Source organism: Carassius auratus, chromosome 36 (genome assembly GCF_003368295.1).
Source record: "Carassius auratus strain Wakin chromosome 36, ASM336829v1, whole genome shotgun sequence".
NCBI classification, from domain to species: Eukaryota; Metazoa; Chordata; class Actinopteri; order Cypriniformes; family Cyprinidae; genus Carassius; species Carassius auratus.
The window spans coordinates 15,764,799-15,792,008 of NC_039278.1; the positions used below are offsets into that span (position 1 = coordinate 15,764,799).

At 31.7% G+C, this 27,210-nt stretch overlaps 2 protein-coding genes and 1 pseudogene across 7 annotated transcripts in view; 1 reads left to right on the plus strand and 2 right to left on the minus strand.

Annotated features, from left to right (window-relative positions):
* Positions 1–9,816, minus strand: part of LOC113055403 (protein Shroom2-like) — a 20,422-nt gene extending 10,606 nt beyond the window's left edge. Inside the window, exons 1-3 of one of the 5 annotated variants that reach the window (XM_026221697.1) lie at positions 9,366–9,816; positions 8,218–8,533; positions 4,837–4,985 (exon numbers count right to left, since the gene is read on the minus strand). In XM_026221697.1, the coding sequence (XP_026077482.1) occupies positions 4,837–4,985; positions 8,218–8,382 (314 nt within the window). In that variant the 5' untranslated portion in view covers positions 8,383–8,533; positions 9,366–9,816. Of the gene's footprint in view, positions 1–297; positions 683–3,106; positions 3,408–4,836; positions 4,986–8,217; positions 8,534–9,365 lie in introns of those variants that run through there. The other 4 variants (XM_026221699.1, XM_026221701.1, XM_026221698.1 and 1 more) reach the window with 4 other exon arrangements.
* Positions 9,817–9,966: 150 nt separating this feature from the next.
* Positions 9,967–21,156, plus strand: LOC113055404 (guanine nucleotide-binding protein subunit beta-4-like). 2 transcript variants are annotated; one of them, XM_026221702.1, is made up of 10 exons: positions 9,967–10,152; positions 13,419–13,517; positions 13,660–13,698; positions 14,700–14,806; positions 15,049–15,112; positions 15,609–15,771; positions 16,420–16,486; positions 17,437–17,638; positions 17,732–17,948; positions 19,165–21,156. In XM_026221702.1, the coding sequence occupies exons 2-10, from the start codon at positions 13,461–13,463 to the stop codon at positions 19,269–19,271; spliced, it is 1,023 nt and encodes a 340-aa protein (XP_026077487.1). In that variant the 5' UTR covers positions 9,967–10,152; positions 13,419–13,460; the 3' UTR covers positions 19,272–21,156. The 2 variants fall into 2 exon arrangements, with proteins under 2 accessions (XP_026077487.1, XP_026077488.1); XM_026221703.1 differs by having other exon boundaries at positions 9,976–10,152; positions 13,392–13,517.
* Positions 21,157–22,438: 1,282 nt separating this feature from the next.
* LOC113055645 (mitofusin-1-like) overlaps positions 22,439–27,210 on the minus strand; it is a 4,941-nt pseudogene continuing 169 nt past the window's right edge.

Genomic DNA, 27,210 nt, shown 5'->3' on the forward strand with positions numbered 1-27,210 from the left:
ATATTTAAAAAATATTTCTTATTTTAATTTAGTTTAACGAGAAAAAAAATCTTTGAGACAACAGAAAACTCTTGGCCAGAAAGAATAATCCTAAAAATAACTGGCTCTTTATACTATTTGACTAAAATCAAGCTAAAATATTATCTCTCAAACACAGATGATCTTGCAGAAAAACATTAATGCATTTTAACTTTAACTCACTTTCACATCATATGAGTGTTGTTTATGTAGAGCAAACTAGAAACATGCATGACAACAAACACTACAGATGAAGAACAAAACATCTGGTAAACTTACCCAGTTTCTTCACAGTAAACCTGGTTTAAAGTCATTTATTTAACATCCTTGACTGCACTGACTTTCCTTGGCTGCATATTTCTCCAGCAACTCACATTCCTCTGATGTGTGAACGCAAACGACTCTCTAGCAATCTTTCAGGTTAAATGTTTGGCCTTTAACCCACATATACGCTCAAAACACTGAGAATGATGCAACCCAAGCACCTGAAAACTACACAAACAGCGAGTATGTGACTGACAGCACGTCTCAGTCAACAGAAGATTTCCTCAAGAGATTACAGACGTCTGAGACGAGGAGGAGCGAGGAGAATTATAGTAACACGCTCCGAAATCGGCTGATCTGATTGGCTGAAGTCTGTCACATATCATGGGCATGTGATAGTAGAGCTGAAGACACATAAACTGAAATATAGACAATCAAACATTTAAAACATAAATAGTATTTAATAAAAAATGAAAACACAATTATAGACAATTAATAAATAAATAAAAATAAATTAATCAATAAATATGAATTAATAAATAAATCAAATAATAAATGTAAATCTACTTAATATAGTATACATAAACATTTAAAATATATTAATTGTCATAAAATAAATTAACAATATAAATAAAAAATAAATATTAACAATTAATAATTAAAATAAGTGAAAATCTACTAGAATACTAGAATAAATACTAGAATAAATACAAATTTAAAATAGATAAATATTCATAAAAGTTAATTAATAACTAAAAAATAAAATAATAAATAGAATGTAAATCTACTTAAGTATAAAAAAACATTTCACATAGATGAATAGTAATAGTAAAAAATATTAATTAATAAATAATTAAATAAAATAATAAATATGTGTAATAATGTATAATATATCATGGTAAATAAATATGTAAATCAACTTGAGCACACATATAAATTTAAAATAGATAAACAATAATAAATAAAAAGCATAAATAATAACAATTAATAAAGAGAGTATATCTACTTACAGATTAATTAAAATGTAAATAGATCAATTGTAATAAATAATAAGTGGTACAAAATAACAAATAATTGTTGTTTGAATTATTAAAGAGAAAAAAATCTATATTTTCTTTCAATTAAAATTAATGCTTAAGAAAACTTCTTTAGACTTTATTAGCATTACTTTTCAACTCTTCGCTCAAATTGGTTAAACATGCTATATAAAAAGGTAAATTAAATCATATTAAATAGATTAAAAATGTAAAATTAAATAAAAATGCAAAAGAGGTGCCTTAACAATCAGATAAAGTATTAAAAGTAAAACAGTGATTTGTCGAACACAATGAAAACAGCTCGGCTGGTGAATCAGAGAGTTAATGAAGAGCTGGCTGATGATCCTGGACTAAAGACACACAACAATAGAAACGCAGTGATAATCAGCGGCAGGATTACGCCTCACACACACAATACACACACACACATTTCAATGCATACGCTGTAAATCAATGCATACTACAGTAAGTGTTTAACAGTACAGTGACAAACTATATCTAGTCTAATGGAGCGTTATATTGTGACTTTGTAAAATACAGACAAATGTAAATGCACAGTGTTTGGAAGTGAGAAATAAGTCATCGTAAACTTACAGAATTTCTATCATTTGATGGTTTTTCTTTGAAATAATTGTATTTGATCTTAGTTTTTTCTTATTAGTTAAGTGTGTTCTGTTTTTATGTAAACTCGAATGTTGTTAAATGAAGGTTTATTGCATTATTTCAGTGTCTTGTGTGTTCCCATGATTATGTTTTGTATGTATAATTTGTTTATACGTATTATCCTCAGTTACAGATGAACTTTGATTTATCGTGTGGTTTTATGGTGGTTTTCAGTTTAACATTACGGGGGGAAAAATATATTAATATTACTTCTGTTAAGCAAAAACATGTTTTTACTGTAAATATAAGCGTAAACGGTTAAACTTAAAATCCTGCTACAATGTAAAAAAAATATTATTTTTATTAACAAAGTATTTTTTACAGTTTTGGTATTTTTATTTCTCAGGCTTCAATGTTTTACATGCATTTTTTTTTTTTTTTTGAAATTTACTAACTATTTATGAGTGAAAATGTTTTCTACACCAAAGCACCTGCCATTTTTACCATGAATTCAATTGTGTTTTGTTTTTATTTATAGTGTATTTATTATCTTATTATATTTCAGCTAATAAATATATTCCTATAAAAATAATTATGGCAGAACAATGATTACACCTTCGTAAAATTAATGTTTTAATTAGTTGTGACTCAAATAAAACCATCAAATAAAGTATGATTTGAAGCTAAAAACTAATAAGCTTGAAAAGGGATTTTTTTTTTTTTTTACAAAACATGTTAAAGAAAGTTGATAACTGCAAAACAATAACAGTTAAATAGCCCAGTTTGTGTTAATTACAGTGAGATTTGACTTTAGCCATTTAGATGTTTATAAGTAACTGAAAAAAGCACAACTCATGACCTCACATATGTCATAATGATATATTATTTTCAGCTTTATTGTCATATATATTAAACTACAACTTTAATTAAAATGAAAGTGATAAAACAGACACAAATCCTTAATCAAAACATTATTTTAACAGTTTTTCAATGATACTAAAATAAAACTGGTAATCACCGCATTATATTATTATACGATTTATTATGATTTTATGTGACTTTAATAAATAAATCAACTGGAAGTATCTGGGTATTATTAATGTAAATGAACAAAGGTGAACTGCAGTCAAATATACGCATGTAAAGTACAAGTAAAGGTGTGTAAAATGATAAAGAGCAGATACCTGTTGATGTGAATCTAGTGGATCAGTGTTTGTGTCTCCATAGTGGAACATGCTGCACACTGATCAGAGATCGTTTGTTTGATTACTATGAGCCCAAGACAATGAGCTCACAGCCAGCAGCCAATCACAGCGCAGGATACACTCACAGACACATAGCCAGAAAAACAATGTCCAGAAAAACATCCAATGATTGGTGCTATAAAACCAGATGCACATGTGTCAGACATTTCAGTCTTTAGTTCAAAAACTAAAGGAAATATGTTATTTACTTATGCTTTTTACTGCAAACTTTCAATATCTATGTACACTGCAGTAGCATTAAAAAAGATTTTGGACACTTAAGTCACATTAAAATTAAAATGTCATTGTTTAAGATGCAATATATCAAAACAAATGTCATTCATTGTAAAGAAAGATGCACAACATGATGCACAAATAGCTTTCACGAACACAAAAAAAGTTGTTTGTGAAAAAAAGAGTTATTATAGTTTAGTAAAAATAAATACATAAATAAAATAAAAATGTGTTGATTAACTGAAATCAAATAGTATATATAAAAATCATTTTATTTCAAAAAAATATTTAGTTTTATTTAGGTTAACTTGAATTAAAATTAATAAAAACTATACAGACATATTAAAAAAGGAACAGAAATTAATCTGATGCACTAAAATAAATCTAAAACTAATAAAATAAAATATGAATTAGTACAAAATTTAATTTAATTTAATTTAATTAACAAAAAGTAAATCAATATTTATTTTAAATATTAAAATAAAAATATTGAATAATAAATAATATAAAAAAATGTCAAAAACACGGCAAAATTACCAAAACTTTAAATAAAATTAAAATGTAAAATAATTTTTTATAAAATATTAATAAAATCTAAAATAGTCTCTAAATTATACTAAAATAAATTTGAGAAAACTATTTATGCACAGATAAAGACATGTGATCTGATGCCACGACTGTCAGATATTTTAAAGTGTTCACTAAATTTCTCAGGTTTCACTGGTTTCAATGCATTTGGGCAACACTCAGATTTGACCAGCACCACTAGATGGCCCTGTGACCTGTGTTTGTCCTGTCAAAGAAAATGTAACACTGACCACCATCTGATGTGTTTGTGTGAGATATGCATGACTGAAACTGACCAAATTAAGCTGCTCAATGACATTAGAAACAACATCAATCACCTGATAGACCGAGGTCTTATGAAGCGAAAAGATCAGGCTGTGCAAGAAACTGTTTTATTTTATGAATCACCAAGGAGCGCGGTTTCAGCTGAAAGTAAATATAAAAGAAAAAAGTAATATACATCATGACCTTAGACTGAGTAAATTAACAGCACATGTTCATCTCTTTAAAATTGGTTCTGTGCTGCATTTACTGACACTGTGCTTAAACTGGAACCAAACATTCAAATGAAACACAACCGTCTATATGTGACAAATATGAATCAGTAGATGTGAAAATATAAACATTCTCTTATAAAATATGTACTTAAGAAAAACTAAAGTGGCCTGGGTGTTGTTTAGGATGTTTTGGGAGGTTTCCAGGGTGTTGCGTTGCATCTTAACCCATTTATTTTCATAATGTGACACACATGTTTCCATATTAAAATAGGATTTTTATATAGTGTCTCTGTAAGACAGGTGGCTGGAAGGGACATCGACTGAAAATCAAGTACAGTTTTGATTTTACATGGCGTCAACAGTGAATCCTACCATTTTATTCCCAGAGAGAGTGTCTTATGTGAGCTTTTCACCAGACAAATGGCCTCCAGTCTGTAACCGCTGAGAAGAACTGAGTTAATGCGGACGATCTCATCACCGATCTGAAGCCGAGCGAGCGCTGCTCGACTCCCGTCCTCCACCTAAACACACACACACACACACCGAGTTTAAAACACACATCACATCTACATCAGCTTTACTGCACTGGCAGACAGTAAAACAGCTGTTAAAGTCTGATAACAGACCCTGGATTAAACCCAGCGGTGACGAAGCAGCTCTTTTCCTGCTCAAGTCTGACACGTTTAGGGTTAAATATGGACGATTTCATTACAGTTTCCATGTTGTGAGGGATGTGGTTTGTTTATCTGTCGATCGCAGATCTGCTCAGGAACGATACACACTCAACATCATTTATTTCTTAAATTCATCCTAAACCACACGACAAACTCTCAAGTCACAACCATTTTACTTTTTATCATTTTAATAAGTTATTAAATTGTTATAAATAATAATAATAATAATAGTTGTCATTATTATTAAATTAAATTAAATAAATAATAAATATTTCCTTTTTGATAATACTTTTGCTGAGTATATAATGATAAATAATAATAGTTATTGTTATTTAATAAAAATAATAAATATTGTAAATATTATTAGTACTAATAATAATATTGCACAGTAAAATTATCTAATATTTAATACAATTAATAATAAGAATTGTATTTAAAGTACAACTATAAAATAACCATACTAAAATGCATAATTAATATTTATTACAATTATAATTAAAATGTATAATAAAAAAAATAAGATTTAATTTTATAATAATATTAATATATTAAAAATATAAATAACTCTATTAGTCATGCTTTTGTCTAAATAAATGTTATATGAATAATAGCCCTATATATATAAATATATTATACTGTATAAATAAATACATTATTATAAAAATATCAAATATTTATATAACACATTTGAATTATTAATAATTTTATTATTATTATTATTATTATTATTATTATTAATAATAATAATAATAATGAGTTTTATTACATTTCATTTATCCTAAACCATTTAAACCTAATCCAAAACAAATATTAAAATAAAAGTTAAAAGACAATAAAAAGGATTTGATAGGGTCCTGTTTTAGAGATGTTAAATAATAACAAAATAATAAAGACATCCTGAGTTTAACAACAATTTATTAAATTACTAAATTGTTAAATTGTTTTAAGAATTAAATTTATTAGATTTTTTTTTTTGTTATTATTATTACACTTTTATTTTATTATTATTTACTATTTTTATTGCATTTAATTAAAGCACTTTAATCTAATACTAAAATGCATAATTAATATTTATTACAATTATAATTAAAATGTATAATAAAAAAAATAAGATTTAATTTTATAATAATATTAATATATTAAAAATATAAATAACTCTATTAGTCATGCTTTTGTCTAAATAAATTTTATATGAATAATAGCCCTATATATATAAATATATTATACTGTATAAATAAATACATTATTATAAAAATATCAAATATTTATATAACACATTTGAATTATTAATAATTGTATTATTATTATTATTATTATTATTATTATTATTATTATTATTAATAATAATAATGAGTTTTATTACATTTCATTTATCCTAAACCATTTAAACCTAATCCAAAACAAATATTAAAATAAAAGTTAAAAGACAATAAAAAGGATTTGATAGGGTCTTGTTTTAGAAATGTTAAATAATAACAAAATAATAAAGACATCCTGAGTTTAACAACAATTTATTAAATTACTAAATTGTTAAATTGTTTTAAGAATTACATTTATTAGATTTTTTTTTTTTTTATTATTACACTTTTATTTTATTATTATTTACTATTTTTTATTGCATTTAATTAAAGCACTTTAATCTAATACAAAAATATTAAAACAGGATTTATGACAAAAAAAAATTGATTGTTTTTATGGTTAATGTCTGTTACATGAACAAAATAATAAAACCATCATGTTTATTAATTATTTTTGCATTATTTAATTTGTAAAAATGATTTAAGAATTCAATTTAGAAACGCTTTTTGGTATATTTTTATATTATAATTTATATAATTTTTATTAGATTTAATTAAGCAATTATAACCTATAATCCAAAAATATTAAAATAGAATTTATAAAATGATCTAATGGTTTTCATAGGGTCCTGTTTCAGTCATGTTTAGACAGAAGTCATCTCACTTCTTCTAGTTCAGAGATGGATAAAAGATGAACCGACAGGACGAGGACAGTGCTACAGGACCCTGGTGAAAACAGCAGCAGGGACAAACGCTCAGAGCGAGCCTGAGAGCAGATCAGATGCCATCAGCTGTGTTCCCTTCACTGAAACCCAAACTCAGCCGTTAAATATTCAGCAGCTCGCAACATTAGATTAGAGATCGATTCCCATGCCATTCATCCACAGCAGCTGATTTCAGATCAGTGTGGAATCATTTCCTCTGGATTCAGAAACACGGCGAAGAAGATCGTGAGGGTTTGGACTTCCTTGTGCAACAGTGCTGTTATTTTTCACATTGAAGAAATGGTGAAAGAATGTTACAGGAAGTTACAGAGAAACATTTTGGGAATTTTAATCAGATACAGTTTGTTTATTTTCATGCAGCTTAATCCACAGAGCCTATATATAATAAAAATAAAATAATTATATATATATATATATATATATATATATATATATATATATATATATATATATATATATATATAAAGACTAAAATAGTTGAAAATTATATAAAATCTTATTTAAATGAATATCATTTTTTAAAATAAATACATAAATAATTTGATTAAAATGAAGGAATCATAAAACGTAAGTAAAACTAATGACAATAATAATAATAATAAAAGGATTAAAACTAATAAAAATATAATTATATTTAAAGAATAAAATGATTTGACAAATACATTAATTACCATTAACGAATCATTAACCATATTAAAATGTATTAATTAATTAACAAGTTAGAAAATATGAAATTGCATGATAAAAATACAGCACATAAACACTAAAAATGGAAATAAATATATACATTTACAGTACAGCACTAAACAACTTAATATATATATATATTATTATTTTTAATTTTTTGTCAATCAATATTTGATACATATTTATAGTACTCATTTTATTTTACAGTATTAATCGGGTCTTTTTTTAAATGTCAGGATTGGGGTTTCTTGAATTAGTTATATATTTGGGGGCCCTTGGCATCTAAACTATTGAAACCCGCTGCTGGAGCATAAAAGCAGGCAGGATTATCATCATCAGTGTGTGATGAATGCATGAATGCACTCTTACCTTGGTGATGAGCAGCGGCTCGTGATGCTCCAGGCCTCCTCTGAGAGTGAAGCCCCACGGAGATCCACCACTCAGCTTTAGCTCCACACACTGCTCTCCTGAGTCCTTCTGCTCCTCGTGTTCTGCTCCTGATCCACGGAGCAGAGCCAGCTCCTGCTGCTCCATCACACACACACACACACACACACACACACCGTCAGCAGCCGCTGCTTTCTGACATTCTCCAGAATAAAAGCCGAAGTGAAGAAAAAACACCTGCAGAAACTCAAACTCCACCAAACTGTGGGATCAGAGGAGCAGCGCCACCTGCTGACCGCTTACAGAACAGACAGAAAATATCTACAAGTTACTGAATATATTTTATTTATTTGACCAAACAAAAAAATAATGTCCGCAATTTAATTTAGAATATAATTTATTTGACTAAACATGCAACAATTAATCCATCAAGAATTTATATCAGATTAAAAACACAAAAACGTTGTAAATTCATATAAAACATTTTAAAGGTTTTTAATATATTTCATTTATTTATTTTACCAAACATCCAACAATCAATCAATTTATGAAATAATATCAGAATAAAATCCAAAAAAACATTGCAAATTTATATAATATATATATATATATATATAATTAATTAATTTGACCAAACATGCAACAATCAATCAATTATTCCGGAAATAATGTCAGAATAAAAACATATATAAATATAAAATATATATAGTTTTAATATTCTATCTATCTATTTTATTTATTTGTTTGTTTGTTTGACCAAACATGTAACAATCAATCAATTATCCTGGATATAATATCAGAATAAAACACACAAACTAATAATATATATATATATTAATATTCAATATATTTAATTAATTTATTAATTTATCCAAACATGCAACAATCAAATAAATATAAGTGATATAGCCACAATAAATACACAAATGAAATAGCAAATTTACATTTAATACTTACCTAACTTATTAAATTAATTTATTTGAACAAACACACTATGTACATTAAATAATGAATACAAATAAAACTGCAAATGCATATAAAATAATACAAATTTATTGATAATGTGACCAAACATGAATAATAAAAACAACATTGCAACTAAACGGTGATGACTGAAATTTAATCTTCACCTGGAACCAATATTAGATCACAACTTTGTCGAAATCTGGCATCCCAACAAACAATGAACAGCTGTTTTTTTTATCGCATTTTTTTCGTGCAGACCTACTGTATATCTATAAATATAATACAAATTATTACGATACATTTTTGATCTTTCCATTTGTCTGTAATGCACATCAAAGTACAGTAAATGCATGTCAATAAAGTCGCAGAACAATCTCAATAACATTAGAGTTTTAAATTATACCAAGCTTTGAATGTTTCCGACCATTTAAAGGTTGAAATGTAACTTTAACTACGACAAAACAACGCAAGTTTCCCTGCGAGGCGCAAACACGCAGCGGATATGTTTCCTGTTACAGGCGCTTTGTTCAGACGGCGGACGGACTGTACCATTCCTCTGTAGGGGAATCCGACTGTGCAAACAACACACGTTCTGACTCTATACACACACACAAACACTCAGTTTGATGATATATTTATATTTCAAGTTTAAAATATTAATATAAGTCACATCTGTGCTTTTAAACAGTGGTTTTAGCTGTTTGTAGACACGCGGTGGTTGTCGTCCCCCCTTCGTCTCGCCTGTTGCCATGTTCCCGGTTCCCTTACGGGTGTGGTGACGAGATTGCTCGCGAAAACTGCTTCTCAGCTCGAGTGAGGGCTGCGTGGCCCTTTAAATGTGTTTAAAATTGACTTCCAATTAACTGTGACGCTTTGAAATTCCTCCGTGCTCTTCTCAACATGCCAGGGATCTGAAAGAAAGCGGAATTTGCCCAAACCAAACCCGATCAGGTGAGGGGCGAAAACAACCGTCCACCGCGTTTCTCTTTTCTCGTCTATTTCCTGCTCGTCAGAAACTCGTAAACTGTTATTTATTTACACATCTGAACTCGTTTTTGTGGTCCATTATGGATTGGATCTCGATTTAGTAGCTAATTAGTTCAATTAAAATCGGCTAGTTATGGTTAAAAGCGCGGAGGCGGGAGAAGGCCCGATAAACACAAGAGTTAACGTCTGTATTCGCGGGTTAACGTTAATCATCTAAATGGGTTAGTTAACGTTAGCTAGCTAGTTAACTTCATTTTTGGCTGATTAATCAAAGGTTGTCATTGTGTATTTGATCTACACACAATCTCAAGCTACTACACAGTAAACACGAACTGCTGTTTTTGAATCGAAGTCTTCATTAATGTGAATGGAATTATATTTCTATGCATATAATCTTGACTGAATTTCATTATTAAAAGTATTTATTTGGTGTAGCTGAGATTGTTTGAGCAGAAGCTGATAGTTTTACTTTCACTTTACCTTGATACAATCTCAGAGTCTGTTTTAATTCACCTAAAGTTGTTTAATTATTTTGATAACTCTGATACAGTCTTATGATCTCGTAATAGTATAATATATTGTTGAAAACTGTGATTTTTATGAACTTATTTTTCAGGGTTTAGCAGGTAATATTTCTAAACCGATCTCAGTATTCATTAGATAATCTCAGTTGAGTTTAGTCTATTATTTACTAATCATAATCTGTTACTGATTCCATATTACATGAAAAAAAACTGTAGTATGTAACATAATCCATTACATTACACATTTCAAGTAATATAAGCATATTACTTTTGACTTTACTCATTTATCACATTGATTTAAATATCATAATCTAGTACCATATTGATATATAAATACAAAAAGTAAAAAATATAAATATTAAATTTGTTGAAATTAAGGAGATAAAGTGAATTAAACATCAATGTTTAACAAACACCGGTTCGTAAAGGAAGGTTTGTGAGTTTAATAAAAAGCTAATAATGAATTAAATCATAAAACATTTTACAATAACACGAATTACTTCCTAAAAGATCAAATATTTGTATTTGTTTACATACATGTCACGTGACCGTTAACCAACATCGGAGAACCGAGAACATGCAGATGTGACACTTATTAAATATTGATTTTAAAATTGCATTTGCATTTACGCATTTAGCAGACGCTTTCATCCAAAGTGACTTAGTGTATTTAGGCTAACATTTTTTTTTTAACTAGCATTAAAATTTTAATCATTAAAATGAAAAACTTAAATATATTAGTTGCTAAATGTATTAGATTAAAGAAGTTCAGATGACAAAAATGCCTGCATTAGATTAATTTTAACAGTGTTTGAAAGATAAAGGCCTTCCAAAGACATTGAAATAGATGGTTTAATAACCTACTGAGTGATAATTCAGATTAATATTAATGTGTTCATCAGTAGATGATGCTGTAGTATATTTTATCCAGCTCTGAATAATATATTCATGTTAGATTTTGTGATTGTGTGTAATAATGTTGAGTTCCTCTTCCCAGCTGGGAAATAAGAGGCAATAATGCTTCCTGGTATTGCTTTTCAGTTATATATATCTATATATAAATAAATAAAAATCGAAATAAAAGCACACAGGTTCTTATTCAAGTATCTCAGACACTTAAGCTGAATTTCTCTGACTTGTCTTAAAAATTGGCTGTTTATGTGAATGTTTTCAGAGCTGATGTTTGTATTTATTTCTTTATTTTACAAAAGTCCATTAGAGCTACACATTCAACAGACACTAAAATAGATTGGTATAATACATTAGAGTTTTTTTTTTTAAACCTAAAATATTAATTGACATCTTCCCTGAAATTTAAAGTTAATATTTCAATAATTTAACAAAACACCCACGTGTTCAGGGTTTATTTGGATGCGGGTAAACAAATAAAATATCTAATCTTTTTTTCTTTTTTTTTTGTGATTTTGTTTTTACAATTATTTTACATTTTTGTACTTTTACTTAATTGTTAGCTTTCCATCAACTTTTCAAAATAAAGCTGCTTTGGGAAACCTTGGCCTAAAACAGAATATTCTGAAATGTACATTGCTAGATTATTTCATTGCACTGACGTCCAAAAGGAGCTTATATTACTGATGCTAGACTTACACGAGTAACACTTTCAGGAAGTGTTTTCAGTCTGTAATTACTCAGAATTACATAAAGACCAAAACTGAGACATAAGGTGTATTAAAGTTTATGACCAGTAATTTACATCATGGTAGGAGTAATTTTATAGCATGATAACATTATATTTCATGATTTAGTTAATTTTATAGAAAATTTGTAGGAAAAAAATAGCATGACCATGTGGTAATGCATTATTATTATTATTATTTTTTTTTTTTTTTAGGATTATGTGACACTGAAAAATCAGCTTTGATCACAGAAATAAATTCCATTTCTATAATATTTTCAGATAGGAAACTGTTAATTTAAATGGTAATAATATTTCAGAATTTCCTTTTAAATTATTTTTGATCATATTAATGCAGCCTTGGTGAGCAGGAGAGACTTCTTTCTATATATATATATATATGCATAATAAATAGACAGTACACACACATACATATATTTTTGTAAACAAACTTATTTTGGATGTGCTTTAATCGTTTGAAAGCGCTAATAAATATTCTGTAAATGTGCATTGAAATACTGTAAAAGATTATTCTGATTAACTTGCTTACTGTATTCACGGCACATTTTTATTTGACATTTCCATTGAAGATGCTTCATTTTGACTTGTTTCAAACCTGATGGACCCAAAGTAAAATGTTTGGTTTATAGATTATTGGTTCATAATTATAAATGGCTAACTATCTAACTCCAGTTTGGGGTCGATCAAAAGACACTGTTAGTATATGAGACGCCGGACTAGTAACTAAAACCATCGGGATACTAGACCCTGGTTACTGTTAACTCTCAGACGCTGTTAGAGCTTGCCTTCTGTTAGATTGTAGTTCTCTATTAACACATTCGTGAGGTATCAAAGAAAGGTCAGTGGACATATGGGTGGCATTTGGCAGCATTCGGTGTTTGAAGACCCTTTGAGCTCGGCATCATTTCCCACTGCTCTCAGATCAGTCTGTGCATGCAATTAAGTTACTGGTCAAAGGAAGCTGCTGCATTTGGAGGGATTTCATGATCGCATGCATTCCTAGTGCAATGTTTGATTGACAGGTGTCACTGTATGATGCGTGATTGCAGGTCCAGCACGTTCTCGTCTCAGGTGCCGGTCAAACAGGAACTATGAGTGAGTTGGAGCAGTTGAGACAGGAAGCAGAACAGCTTCGCAACCAGATCCGGGTAAGTGTTTGGACCGCCGTGTAACAGAAGGAAACATTAATTGAGAGGACGTCTGTGTGAGCCGTACACTTCTTGTGCGGTTTATTTAGATTGGCGAGGTTTGACATGAATTACATCTGTTGTTGTTGTTGTTGTTTTTTAGGATGCTAGAAAAGCCTGCAGTGACTCCACACTTTCGCAGGTACGAAACATAAATCATTAATGATGACATCATCCTGCATCATTTTTGTTGGATTTTGTGCTGACACTTTTATATTGAATACGATTGCACTTTGTTGCATTTTTGCTTTTAACAATCATTTGTAAGGTGAAGGAGTCTTGTATAATCTATTAATCAGCAGAAAAGTGGCACAAAGACATGATTCCTGTCTTCCTCTGAGCCAGATTACAAACCTTTGTTCAATTCTCAGCCCAGTTTAGTTAACACTAATTGGAGAACATTTATCCGCTCTTTTACAGACTGCAAGTTAAAACGACACATTTAGAAAGTTACTTGTGACATTTGATTTTGTTACTTGGATAAGTGCATTAAAGCTGATAATTACATTTATACAGCTGTGGGGGAAAAATAAGAGACCACTTTAAAATTCTCAGTTGCTCTGGATTTGAAAAAAAATGTTTTTTTTTTTTTTTTCTGTAAGGTACTGATGACATTATCTAAATATTTAAATAAAATGTTGTAATTTAGAGCATTTTTTTTTTTGCATGAAATGACAATTTGTCAAAATAACAAATAAAGATGCCATGTTTCAGACGTGTTTATATCAATTTGTAGACAAAATAATTCCAATGTTATAACTTCAGAACAGTTAAGAAATCAATATTTGGTAAAAACCCAGATTTCATTAATCACAAAAAATGAAAACATTTCCTATTTTGACCAATTATCATTTTTATAGAGGAAAACATGTAATAACTAGTTAATTTAAAATTTGGAAAAGTCATCAGACCTTTACAGAATAAAACAAATATTAACATTTTTCTCCCATAACTGGCAAAACCAGAGAAACTGAGAATTTTCAAGTGGTCTCCACATTTTTATTTATAGCTATATATATAATATAACATATTTGCCCCTGCATTTTGACAGAATTGTGAGTAAATATTTAGTAAGTGAGTGAAATGCTGTAGAAGATGATGCTCTCTAATAGAAGCTGATGATGTCGTGTGATGTTATGGCAGATGACCGCGAGCCTGGACTCAGTGGGACGGATACAGATGAGAACGAGGCGCACGCTCAGAGGTCATCTGGCCAAAATCTACGCCATGCACTGGGGCAGCGACTCCAGGTGTGTGTTCGATCACCATTGCTGTTAGATACCAAACACTCTGGGCTGGTCTCCGTTCAGCTGTGTGATTAATATTACACGAACCACCGCTTGGGACCCTGCTGTTTCATTTCCGTGGAGCTGTAATAAGGCCCTTCTCAAATCCCATCTGTGTCCCGTATTAATTACATTTCGTTGATTGAAAAATGCATACGCTGCTGTGTGGATTTGATCATTTCTTTGCCTTCTTTGTTTTGTTTCAGGTTACTTGTCAGTGCCTCCCAAGATGGCAAACTGATCATATGGGATGGTTATACGACCAACAAGGTAATGACATACTAGAGCCGTGTACAAAATCAACCTAAAATACAGACAAAGATCATTTTAATGGGTTGATTCGGATAAAAAGAGAATAGTTCATCTGAATGTGCTCCCCTTCAGATCATCGGAGATCAGGAGGAGTGTGTTTCTTCATCAGGTTTGGAGAAATGTAGCACTGCATCAGTGTCTCATCAATGGATGCTCTGCAGTGAATGGGTGCCGTCAGAATGAGAGTCCAAACAGTTATCCACAGCACCAGAGTCCATCAGTGAACATCTGGAGAAGACAGAAGATGAAACGCATCCAGCATTAAGATGTTTTTAGAGCTGTTTGGACTCTCATTCTGACGGCACCCATTCACTGCAGAGCAACTGATGCAGTGCTAGATTTCTCCAAACCTGATGACTCTTGCTGGTTACCCCTTCTTTTTAGTGTTGCCCAGTCTTGCTATCAGTCGTCAGATTACTGAAGGATGTTGTATGTTTTTAACTCTGTCCGGCAGATGCACGCTATTCCCCTGCGCTCGTCCTGGGTCATGACCTGTGCCTACGCCCCGTCGGGGAACTACGTGGCCTGCGGAGGCCTGGACAACATCTGCTCCACCTACAGCCTGAAGACACGCGAGGGCAACGTCCGGGTCAACCGAGAGCTGGCTGGACACACAGGTGGAGGCACTCGATTCATCTCCTCCATCATTTTAGCTAAAGCAGGGATCAGCCGAAACACTTTGACCTGAAATATTCAGAGATTTTTAATTAATCTTTTAACAATATAACAACACACTTGATGGTTTATTCAGGTAAACAACTAAAATACAATACAAATAAATGAAAAAATAATATTATTGACATTTTATAATAATATAATAATATATCCACTACCAGGCAAAATTGTGAAAAATTATTTATGAAAATTCAGCTTTGGATCACAGGAACAAATTACATTATAAAATATATTTAAATAGAAAATACTTATTTTAACTTTTAATAATATTTCAAAATATTGCTATTTTTACTGTATTTTTTTTTATCAAATAAATGCAGCCCTGATGAGCAGAAGAGACCTCTTTAAAAAAACATTTAGATTTTTAATCATTCCAAACTTTTTTCCTGGTAATTATAATAATATAATTACATTATCTGTAAATATAATTATGTATTTAAATAACATTTTCATGATTTCAACTTAATATTATTACCTTAGCTAACCTTAGTTTGGGAAACCCTGCTCTAAAACTGTTCTTTCTGTGTGCCATTTCATACAATACATCGTTAATCAATGACATAATTAATTTTTTCTGAATGATACTGCAGGCTATCTGTCTTGCTGTCGTTTTCTGGATGACAATCAGATCATCACCAGCTCTGGTGACACCACATGGTGAGTTAATGTCACATACAGTAATAATAATAATAATAATGAAACTAATTATTGTCTAGTATTAGTATGTCAAGAAACAAATGGTGTATGCAGTGTTTACTTTATTTGGCACGTGCATATTTTTCAAATTCAAGTTTTTGTACATTGTATTCAAAGCATCATGCATTATTTTTTTTTTAATTATTTTTATTTTATTCTTTTAGATTTATAGTTTTTAGTGTATATTTTCTTTTTTTTATCCAAAGCATCTTGCATTAATGTTTTTTTATATATATATATTTTTAATATTTATTATTATTGGTTTAATTGTATATTTTATTATTTGTTTTCCATTTTATTTATTTATTGTTAATCATGCTAGAAGCATGCTAGCATCATGCTTATCATGTTAGAATCTTGTTAACAACATGTTAGTTACTTGCTAATCATGCTAACAACTTGATAAAAATGCTAACATAATGCTAACTAGAAACATTCTAGCAACTTTGTTAAACATGCTACAAACATGTTAGCATCATGCTAGTTGCATGCTAAAAAACTAGAACATGCTAGCAACATGTTATTAACTTGCTACTCATGTAATCAAAATGCTAGTAACTTGCTAATCGTGATAGATTCATGATAACAACATGCTAGTTAAACTGGCTATTAATCATGTTCGAAACATGCCAGCAACTTTAAACATGCTAGAAAAATGCTAACATCATACTAATAAGATGATGATCATGCTAGCAACCTGTTAGTAGCTTTAAATGATATATTTAATTAGCTCATGTATTCCCGGGGAGTTGAACCCATGACCCTAGTGTTTGAGCTACAGGAATTATTTATTAGTGTTTTATTAAATGCATCACAGTTGTTATCTCAGGTTGTCTCTGAATTAAAAGCGTTTGGTTTTGATTGAAACTAAATGGAATCTGTGTTCAGCTCCTGTGTCTCTCTTGTTGCAGTGCATTGTGGGACATTGAGACGGGCCAGCAGACCACCAGTTTCACAGGACACTCGGGTGATGTCATGAGTCTGTCGGTCAGTCCTGATCTAAAGACGTTCGTGTCAGGAGCCTGCGATGCTTCTGCTAAACTGTGGGACATCAGAGACGGGATGTGCAGGCAGTCCTTCACCGGCCACGTCTCCGATATAAACGCCGTCTGCGTAAGATGTTTAAAATCATGCTTGCTCTCGGTTTGAATCTGCTGGTGTAGAAGCTCCTCTACATGTACTGAGTTCGGTTGTTTACCCTCGCAGTTCTTTCCGAACGGGAATGCCTTCACGACGGGTTCAGACGACGCCACCTGCAGGCTGTTTGACCTGCGCGCGGATCAGGAGCTCATGATGTATTCTCACGACAACATCATCTGTGGCATCACCTCCGTGGCCTTCTCCAAGAGCGGACGCCTCCTGCTGGCCGGATACGACGACTTCAACTGCAACGTCTGGGACACTTTAAAAGGAGAACGTGCAGGTAACAACAAAACACTTCTCACTGCCCTTCAGTGTGCTTTACATGCGCATGCACACTTTTGTGACTAACTTAACTTCCGCTAGACTTCCAAACAGAATCAATAACAACAGCTAGAGGAGATTATTTTTGATAACAAGCAAAATATGTTTGCTGCAAAAATCTGACTTACTGAAAATGCAAATTCATTCTCTGTCAGCAGGAGGTGCTTTAAAACGGTAGAAACCGAGTTTTGATTTTTAAATGTGTAGTGCGTGCTCATGTTTATTCAGCGAAGCCTTTTGGAAAATCTGTCAGTTTTGATATTGTGAGAGCCACAAATAAATGAATGTATAGGAAAGCCCAGCTTCAGTCTGATCATCAGCTTAACTTTAACTGCGTTTGTAGACGGTGCTATAGCAGACTGATAAACACAGACCTGAAGTTAAGTTAGAGCCAGGAGCGTGCACCTGATGAAACTAATGATGTCTATGGGGGGGGGGGGGGGGGGGTAGTTTTCGCATTTTCTTTATAATAAATTTTTTATTCTTTATTTTGGTAGCTTTATTAATTTTTGTTATTTATTTATTGTGATTTTATTTTATATTGTTTCATTTTTTTAAGTATTGTATTTTTAATTTTATTATCTTATTACTTTTTAATTTATTTTATCTATTTATTTGCACATTTTATTTATATTTCATTGTTTAGTTTTCTTTAGAATTTTATTAATTTGTATTTGTTTAATTTAAAATGTTATTATGTTATTTTTTTTCATTTTTTTAATAATTTTGTAAGGTATTTTTAATTATTGTTTTATTAATCACGTTTGCTTGCATGTTTTTATTTATTTATTTTTTATCATTTTTATTTTTATATTTTATTTGATTTTAGATTTGTTTTTAATCTTTAGTTTTTTGTGCTAATGTCATTTTTATTGTTTACTGTATTTTTATTTTTACTTGTTTTGAATTCTTCACATTTGCTTGCATACTTGTAATTTTTTATTTCTTATTTGATTAAAATTGTATTTTTATTTGATTATTTTGTTTTATATAATTTATAATTTATATATACATTTTTTAGATTTGTTTCATTAGTTTACTTTCATTTGCCTACATATCTTTTATAAAAAAAATGTTTTGTGTGTTTTTGTATTTCTTTTATTTATTTCTTTTTTTAGGAAATTTTTGTACATAATAAACAATACATTTTTGTATCTCTCTCTCTCTTTCTCCAGGTGTCTTGGCCGGTCATGACAACAGGGTGAGCTGTTTAGGAGTACCTGATGATGGGATGGCTGTGGCCACGGGATCATGGGACAGTTTCCTTCGGATCTGGAACTGAGAAGGGTATTAAAATCTCCGGCTCCTGTTTCGTCCCATTTCTGCGTCCTTCCACAGCAGTCCCTCTGTATTCCAGTTATTACACATGATTTTCAGTATGTAGTTCAATCCCGTGAAGAAGCCAATCGTCACCGCAAACCACAGGAATGATAGGAAGAGATTATTAAAGTGTCATTGTGTAATATGTAAATATACATGTATATGAATATAGATATGGTATATATGTACAGCATTATGTGTATGTATATACCATATAGTATATACATACATAGTGTTCATGTATATATTTTTCTAGTTGATCATTGGCCCATGACATTTTTATTAATCTTTCACTTTTTGTATTTTGTCGTTTGTTTGTTGTACATAGAAAACAACGCTAAACTAAAATGGAAAGTTGCGAACAGTCTGTATTAAAAAAAAAAACAAAATCGTGAATTTACGGAGGAGGTGCATTGGAAAACAAAAGCATGAAACACCTTGTGTTTTAATGCAGATGACCTCCGGATGTTTTCTTTTTTTGTGTGTTGTTTTTTACACGCCACTAAATCAGTCATCATTTATTGGTGCTTGAGAGTGTTTGGAAAGAAGGCAATGATTGAATGTTTAATTCGAAGCATCTTGATTCTTTTAGGTGTCTTGCTTTTGATTGATAATGAAATTCATAATCGATCTGCCCTTGAACTTGAGCCTTAAATACTAGTGATCAAAACAGAACTAGTCCTAGTATATAAATGGAACGTATTGAAAACAGTGTATATAGCCAATTACTATTTGTTTTTTGGTGTTCATTAAGCGTAATTTGAATGCTGAAACCAGTTTTTTTGGCGGCTTCATCTTGTAAATGTGTGCAAACAGGTGGAAATGAAGAACACTACCTGGTCAGGATGGTTCAACTGCTCACCAAGTCACTATATTTGGCTTCACAAATCGTAGATTAGAGCGATGAAGCTGTTTACTCACTTTCGCCATATTTATGTGCCATCGGTTCTGACAGTATGCCTGTGTTTGTTGCGGTTGCCAGATTGATGCGTGTGTCAGTAACCAGTTTAATAAGCCTGATTATGAAACCGTGATATTTGTTAACACCTCAATTAACTGTGAAAAGCATTTCAAATCTTTCTTTTACTTCGCCTTTTTATATTAAAGGGAATCAGAAAGCAGCTTCAGTTATTAAAACGCGAATCTTTTACAGTATGTTTTGTAGCATAAATAAAAACCCTTTCACTGCTCCATAAAGGAATTGATTTTTAGTTTGTTTTACTGCTTGGTTTTTATGATGATTGATTGCGAAAAGGGATGTCTTTGGTAATAATGTTTTATTTAGGAGTCGCTTTGAATTCAATTCAGACAGGAGTTTTGCTGGTTTTATGAGTATTGGTTCGATTGAAGTCAGATTTCTATTGTTGGTACTGTAGAGGTTGCAAGATCGGTGATTCTTTTGTGGTTTTATGATGATCATATTGAAGATTTTAGTGGTTGGTTCTGGATCAGCTGAAATCTGCAGTTTTGGGCTGAAATGGTGATGTTTCAGAGCTTTAATGAATACCATGGATGACTTTGCCAAATGTGTTTCCGAACCACCCAAACTCAGAAATGAAAGGACATTTTGGTATTACAGTGCATGTTAGAACCCCAATGTTTTAAGTATTCAGAATATACTTCTGGCTTGATTTGTAAGTTTCATAATCCATTTTTTTCTTTGTTTCTTTTGAGCCAATAAAACCAGGAGTGTTTTGCCTTGTGTATTTTCACAGTGCCATATTTTCAAATAATCATTTTTAATAATATTTTGTTTCTCAACTTTTTTTTGTTGGTATTTGTAAAGTAACATGGTGTTAATGCTGCCATACACGGATATTGTAACCAATAAAATACTTTTAACCATACCTAATTGTGTTGTTTTATCTTTTATTTTATTTTTTTTATGTACAGTTATATTTTAATATGGATGTCTGGGCTAGATATTAAGGGAAAATTACACTTACATGCCGTTTTCAATTGAAAACAAAACATTTCATTAGTTGTTGAAATTGGTTTTTCATAGGCGTTTTCACTTAATAGTAAACTTTATCGACGAGAGAAGCGAAAAGCACGCACTTCCGTCCACAGCGGCACTTATCCGACGCTCTTTGTTCTGTTTTTCTATCGTCTCACTTGTAAATGACCTGCAGCTAAATATTATTTTGTCATTATGTGTTAATTTTAAAATCTGACGAAGATCAATTGTATTACTGTCGCGAGAACTTACCTCAGAAACTCGCGCCACTTCCTGTCAGAATCCCGGCGCGCGAACTTGAATAAAAAAAGCGCGCGAACGTCAACTGACAAGGTTTATGCGTAAATAATATTACTTTGATAAAACATTTATTAGGGGATAAACCTAAGCACGACGTGACTGGTCTTCAAAACTGTGAAAGTCTTAGAAAGCTGAGCAGTGTGTGGCTTCTCTGTCAATAATCTGTAGAATTTCTTTACTGGATTAATACTCTATTATCTAAAACATCAGAAATGTAGAGTTTAACAGGGCAATAAAACAATTTAACCCTCCTGTAATGTCCGTGGTCAAACTGATCCCAAAGCAACTTTGACTTGGAGATATAATAATTACATTTTGAATTTACATTTACATTTTAATTTACATTTAATTAAATTACATTTAATTTACATTTTACTATTAATGTACTGCATATGAAGGCCATTTTCTTGTCAGTTTAATAAATCATTATCTACTATTTCATACAATAATGTTTACACACACTGTACACACATTTTCAAATACTTTACAAGCATCTATTTAAAAATTATTGTTGGGTTTCCATATTATATGGTGACTTACCTTTAGAAATTATTTTACTGTATTTTCATTTCCCTAACCCTACTCCTCACTCAAAACTTAGCATTTTTACATTTCCCCCAAAAGACTAAAAAAAAAAAAAAAGTTTTTGGATGTTGTGTGTTATTTGAAGAAATAAATCTCATAAACTGTTGACAATGTTTGTTTGTTTTCACACATAAATACAATTAAATAAAATATATAAAAAACAAAAATGTATTTAAAATATCATGCAGGTAAAGTGTAATTAAATAAAAATAAACTATATTATCAATTTGCATAATTCATTGATATATTTATCAATTCGACCCCACACATTGAAATTCACACATAACAGGAGGATAAATAATATTTAATTATATTTTTATTGCACTGGAGGAATTACATTTTTACAGGAATTTACATTGGAAAATCACACTTACATAAGTTTAAAAATAACGGAAAATTCATAAAGAGAATTTTGGGTTTGATTCATTGAAACTAATACCAAGAAACATAGAAACGGGGTTTGTGATCAAAAGGCAAATCTAGAGAAATATGATTTCTGTTTCTGAAGAAAAATGCTTTGTGAAAAAGGTATGAAATTAAGTTTTACTCCATTATGCAGAACCTGAAAAGCAAAACTAAATCCAATTTTTTTTTCTTTGTTTCGCATCATTCGAATGTTTCCAACTTCAGTTCCAGTGAAACTGAATCTCTCTTCAGAAAAACCTTAACCAAAATACAGCACTGGAACACGCTTTATTCAAGAATACAAATGTGCATTCCTCGCAACATCTGGTAAGTGGAGAATTTCCAAAAAAAAATGGCGTACAGTTTTCCCGAATCACATCACTTTCTGAAAGAAGCCGAGTGTTTCCGTGTGAATGCAGAATCAAGGCTGAGGATGAATATACTGGGAGCTGAAATCCTCCAACTGCTTTTCCAAAGCTGTGGCTTTATGTCTAGGAAAGGAAATACGGCTATTAATACAACATGATCAACATTGGAGATGTGGAAAACCTACGGTGCAACTAAAAACTCAACTGGCAATCAATGACGGCTCAGACACTAACCTGAGCACTTTGGATCGCTTCTGTACGGTTTCCAGCTTCTGGATCTTGTCGGTGAGCCGTTGGATGTCATTCTCCAGTTCCTTCTGGGTGATGTCGACTTGCTGACAGAGTCGGGCGAATGTGCTGGCGATTTCCCTGTATCAGACCACACAAGAGCACTTTAAAATACAGGAACGACATGTAGGAAAAGAACAGCTCTTGAACGTCATCAGTAGCTGTCCTCTTATGCAGTACACATCTCAAAATTCACTCAAAACTAATGTTTCCACATCCAAATTTGGAGAACAGCTTCCTTACGGACCAAACTCTGATGTCAAATGGACTCTGGTGTAAAAACACTCACTGCTGCACTTGGTGGCTACAGTTTGAGCTGGTGAAACTGATGATCATTTGAAGTTTTTCGGTGGCGTAATCCACAAACTGTTTCTTCAGGGCTCTTTCCCTTGGCCTTGGTGGTCCAGGTGAGTTTTTCATACAGGTACAGCAAGCCGTACAGACTCATGGAGAGAGCGATCAGACGCCAGCCAACAGTTCGCCACACCTAACAGAGAGGAACTTCAATGACAAAGCATTCATTTCCAACCCATGGGAAGTCAAGGTCACATTTACCATCATTCAGGGAGTTTTTGGGATTATAAATTGAGGTTTTGCGATGCAAATTCACAGCTAGGTCATTCTGTCTCAAATCATCCACATTTCAGAAACTTCCCTTGCTACAATTGTGAAAAATTGTTCATATCTTTATGAAGAAAGACCAAATATTAAATGCCATTGATGGATATTACTGAGTAATCCACTCTTTTGTCGAGGAGGTCAAAATGAGATTTGGTTCCAAATTAGAGGAGGTGGAAAATAACTTTAGAAATATGGCAGCATTGTTATTTTATATCCACACAGAGTTTGGTAGGTCTTTTTAGTAAAATCTGTTAACTTTAGCAATGCTTGTTGCATTAAAATGCCGGAGGTGACCGTTCAAAAATGGGAAAAAGCACTTTTGGCATTTTTTCCGCCCATGGATTGCATTGCCTTTTAGACATTGGTTTTAACACTTTTCTTTTGAAATCTTAATTTTTAAAGCCCTATATCGGTTCAACTGAGTTACAGGCATGCTAACCTGCGGAAATAAAATGGGAAAAGTGTGTTTTCACATTTTTTAATGGGATTCACCGGTGGAATATAATGCAACAAGGATTGCTAAAGTCAACAGATTGTACTAATAAACCGACAAATCTATAACGATGCATTTATCTTTCAAAAGTCATTTTGACCTCCTATAATTTGGCTCCAAATATCAAGTGAAAATTGTAATTTTGAGCCCCTCCCATCAACAAAATAGTAGATAAATTAGTAAATATTCATCAATGGCATTTAATATTTTGGCTTTTTTGGCATTTCTTTCTTTCTTTCACCCAGCTGCTTGGTTTGAAAGTTACTTCATATATTATTACGCTATTTCTAACAGACAATGGATATTTTTTCTACTGAATTTATCTGAAGTGACCGCACCTTCACACAAGGAATAGTCACTCACATGATTTCACAACAAATATTTCCAAATTTATGAATCAAACACATTGCAGCTTATTCTGGCCAAGAATGACCCAATTAGACAGGAACAGGAAATAGAGTCTCTGGGGTATATTTGAAACAACAGCCTAAAATACATTGTAGGCTATTGGTCCAAATGATCAATTTCTCTTTTATGCCAAAAATCATTAGGATATTAAGTAAAGATCAAGTTTCATGAAGATATTTTGTAAATTTCTTACCGTAAATATATCAAAATGTAATTTTTGATTAGTAACATGCATTGCTAAGAATTAATTTAGACATCTTTAAAGATGATTTCTCAGTATTTAGATTTTTTTGGCTCCCTCAGATTCCTGATTTTCAAATATTTCTTCTAACAAACCAGACATCAACGGAGAGATGATTTTATTCAGCTTTCAGATGATGCATTAATCTCAATAAAAACATATTGACACCTCTGCCTGGGTTTGTGTTCCAGGGTCCCAGTTATTAGAGAAGATAAAGGGGATGATAAAAACCTGATAATTCTCACCACTCCTCCGACGATGATCACACTCATAGACGTGCGAGAGGTGACCGAGGCCAGATTGTTGACCATAGACATCATGAGTTCTTCCTGTGCCAGAGATGCCTGATTCTGACCTTGAGCTCTGGGGATCTGAGACTGGACCACCGCTGGAGCCGAAGGGGTGCTGGGTGCCGTCAGCTGAGTAAAAAACAACAACAAACACAATAAAACTCCATTTAGTGTCAATGTATCCAATGCATCTCCATGTATCCCAGTGGAGACACAGTGGTTTCTAATGTACCGGTAGGGTCTGATCCACCAGCATCAAGGCTCGTTTGGCGTTGACGGGACCCAGGAACCGTGGAGACGAGCGCGGTCCAGCCTAAAGAGAACTGGAACTCGATGTTCTCCTGGAAGTCTGAGCACAGGGTGGCACAGTTGAGGTCGTAGCTGAGCTCAAACTTCCTGCTGGGAATGAGCATGTGCAGCTGGCTCTGTACAGCAGAGGGCAGCAGAGGCTTCAGACACTCTGGAAACACAACAGAGAGGTAGATTACTAAACACACCTACTGGTGTTTCAATATCAAACACAGGTCACGGTGCTCTCACGTACCCATCATGTCCTGCTGGGACGACTGAACCGAGGCGTTTACTGCATCCGAACAGCGGAAGCCAGGTTCTGCCCATGCCCTTCTCGATGTGACTCAGAAGATCCTGCAGAACACAACCGATATTCTCTTATAAAGCAAACAATTATAAACTTTTATACCCACACACACATACTAGATTTTAATATTTTTTTTTATAATAAACTAATATTACTTTATTTCTGATATATATTTTGAATATGAAACTATATATTGCATTTGAATATATTAAAAAAAATATTAATAATATAGTATATGCATTTAAATACATCATTTTATATGTCAATATTTATATAAATGAAAATTAATAGAAATAAAATACTACATATATACACACACATATTCAAATTACAAAATATATTTATTTTTTTAAAATATGTTGTGTATACATGTATTTTTTAAACATACATAATATAATAAAATTGTAAAATATATATATTAATAATACAGTGAAAAAAAGAAATAAAACGCTACTTATATACACACATTTTAAAACTTATTATAAAATTATATAGTATTTTTTTTTTAATATGTATGTGTATACATTTTTAAATACATAATATTTTTATAAAGAAAAATACTACTTATAAATACACACACATATTACATTTTAATACTGTATATATAAAATGTTCCACATATATTTAAATTTTAAATATAATACCTATATTAAATATTAAAATATTCTATGTAAAATGTAATATAAATACATATATTATTTTATGTACTTTGCTAATTATATAATAATCAATATATATAATCAAGGAGAGCGATTTCACAAAAACAGTAGAATACAGTATTGGGTTTATTGTGTCACTCACAGATTTATATATCCTGAGCATGTCTGGTGACGGGTAGAAATCTGCATGAAACTCGTCTATGAGCACAGACAGACGACAGATCTCTTCTGCCATGGCGTCCGACACTCTGAAACACACGAAGACATCCATTCACCAAACATCACATTAAATCTGCTGTGGATTCTGGGATATACAGGTCTTCTCAGAGAGAGGCTTAAAGAGGAGAAGGGGACTGGGAATAATGCAGTTCGGGAGCTCAGAAGATGTTGCGATGTTTTTTTACCTTGTGTTTCACCTCCTCTGTGATGGCCTCGGATTTGTTTTCTTGATGTCCTGGATGAGCAGGTTGAGCTGATTGCGAACGAAATCCAGTCGGTCAGTCAGGAATAGTCCTCTCTCCCTCCAGAAACGCACCTCTGAGATTCAGACAATAACACTTTACTAACATGAGCCATGATGACTTCAGTCACACACTTCATCTCTGGAGAAGATTCGGGATGTTCTGCTGCAATAACCCCATCAGTAAAGAGAGACAGACGCACCTCTTGTCCGCGGCGGCGATGTTGA

Bases quoted from the DNA above. Each gene is read 5' to 3' on its own strand.
- LOC113055404 (XM_026221702.1), top strand. From the start codon at position 13,461: ATGAGTGAGTTGGAGCAGTTGAGACAGGAAGCAGAACAGCTTCGCAAC. The intron at 13,699-14,699 runs GTACGAAACATA...ATGTTATGGCAG, and splicing joins GTGACTCCACACTTTCGCAG to ATGACCGCGAGCCTGGACTC. The intron at 14,807-15,048 runs GTGTGTGTTCGA...GTTTTGTTTCAG, and splicing joins CACTGGGGCAGCGACTCCAG to GTTACTTGTCAGTGCCTCCC.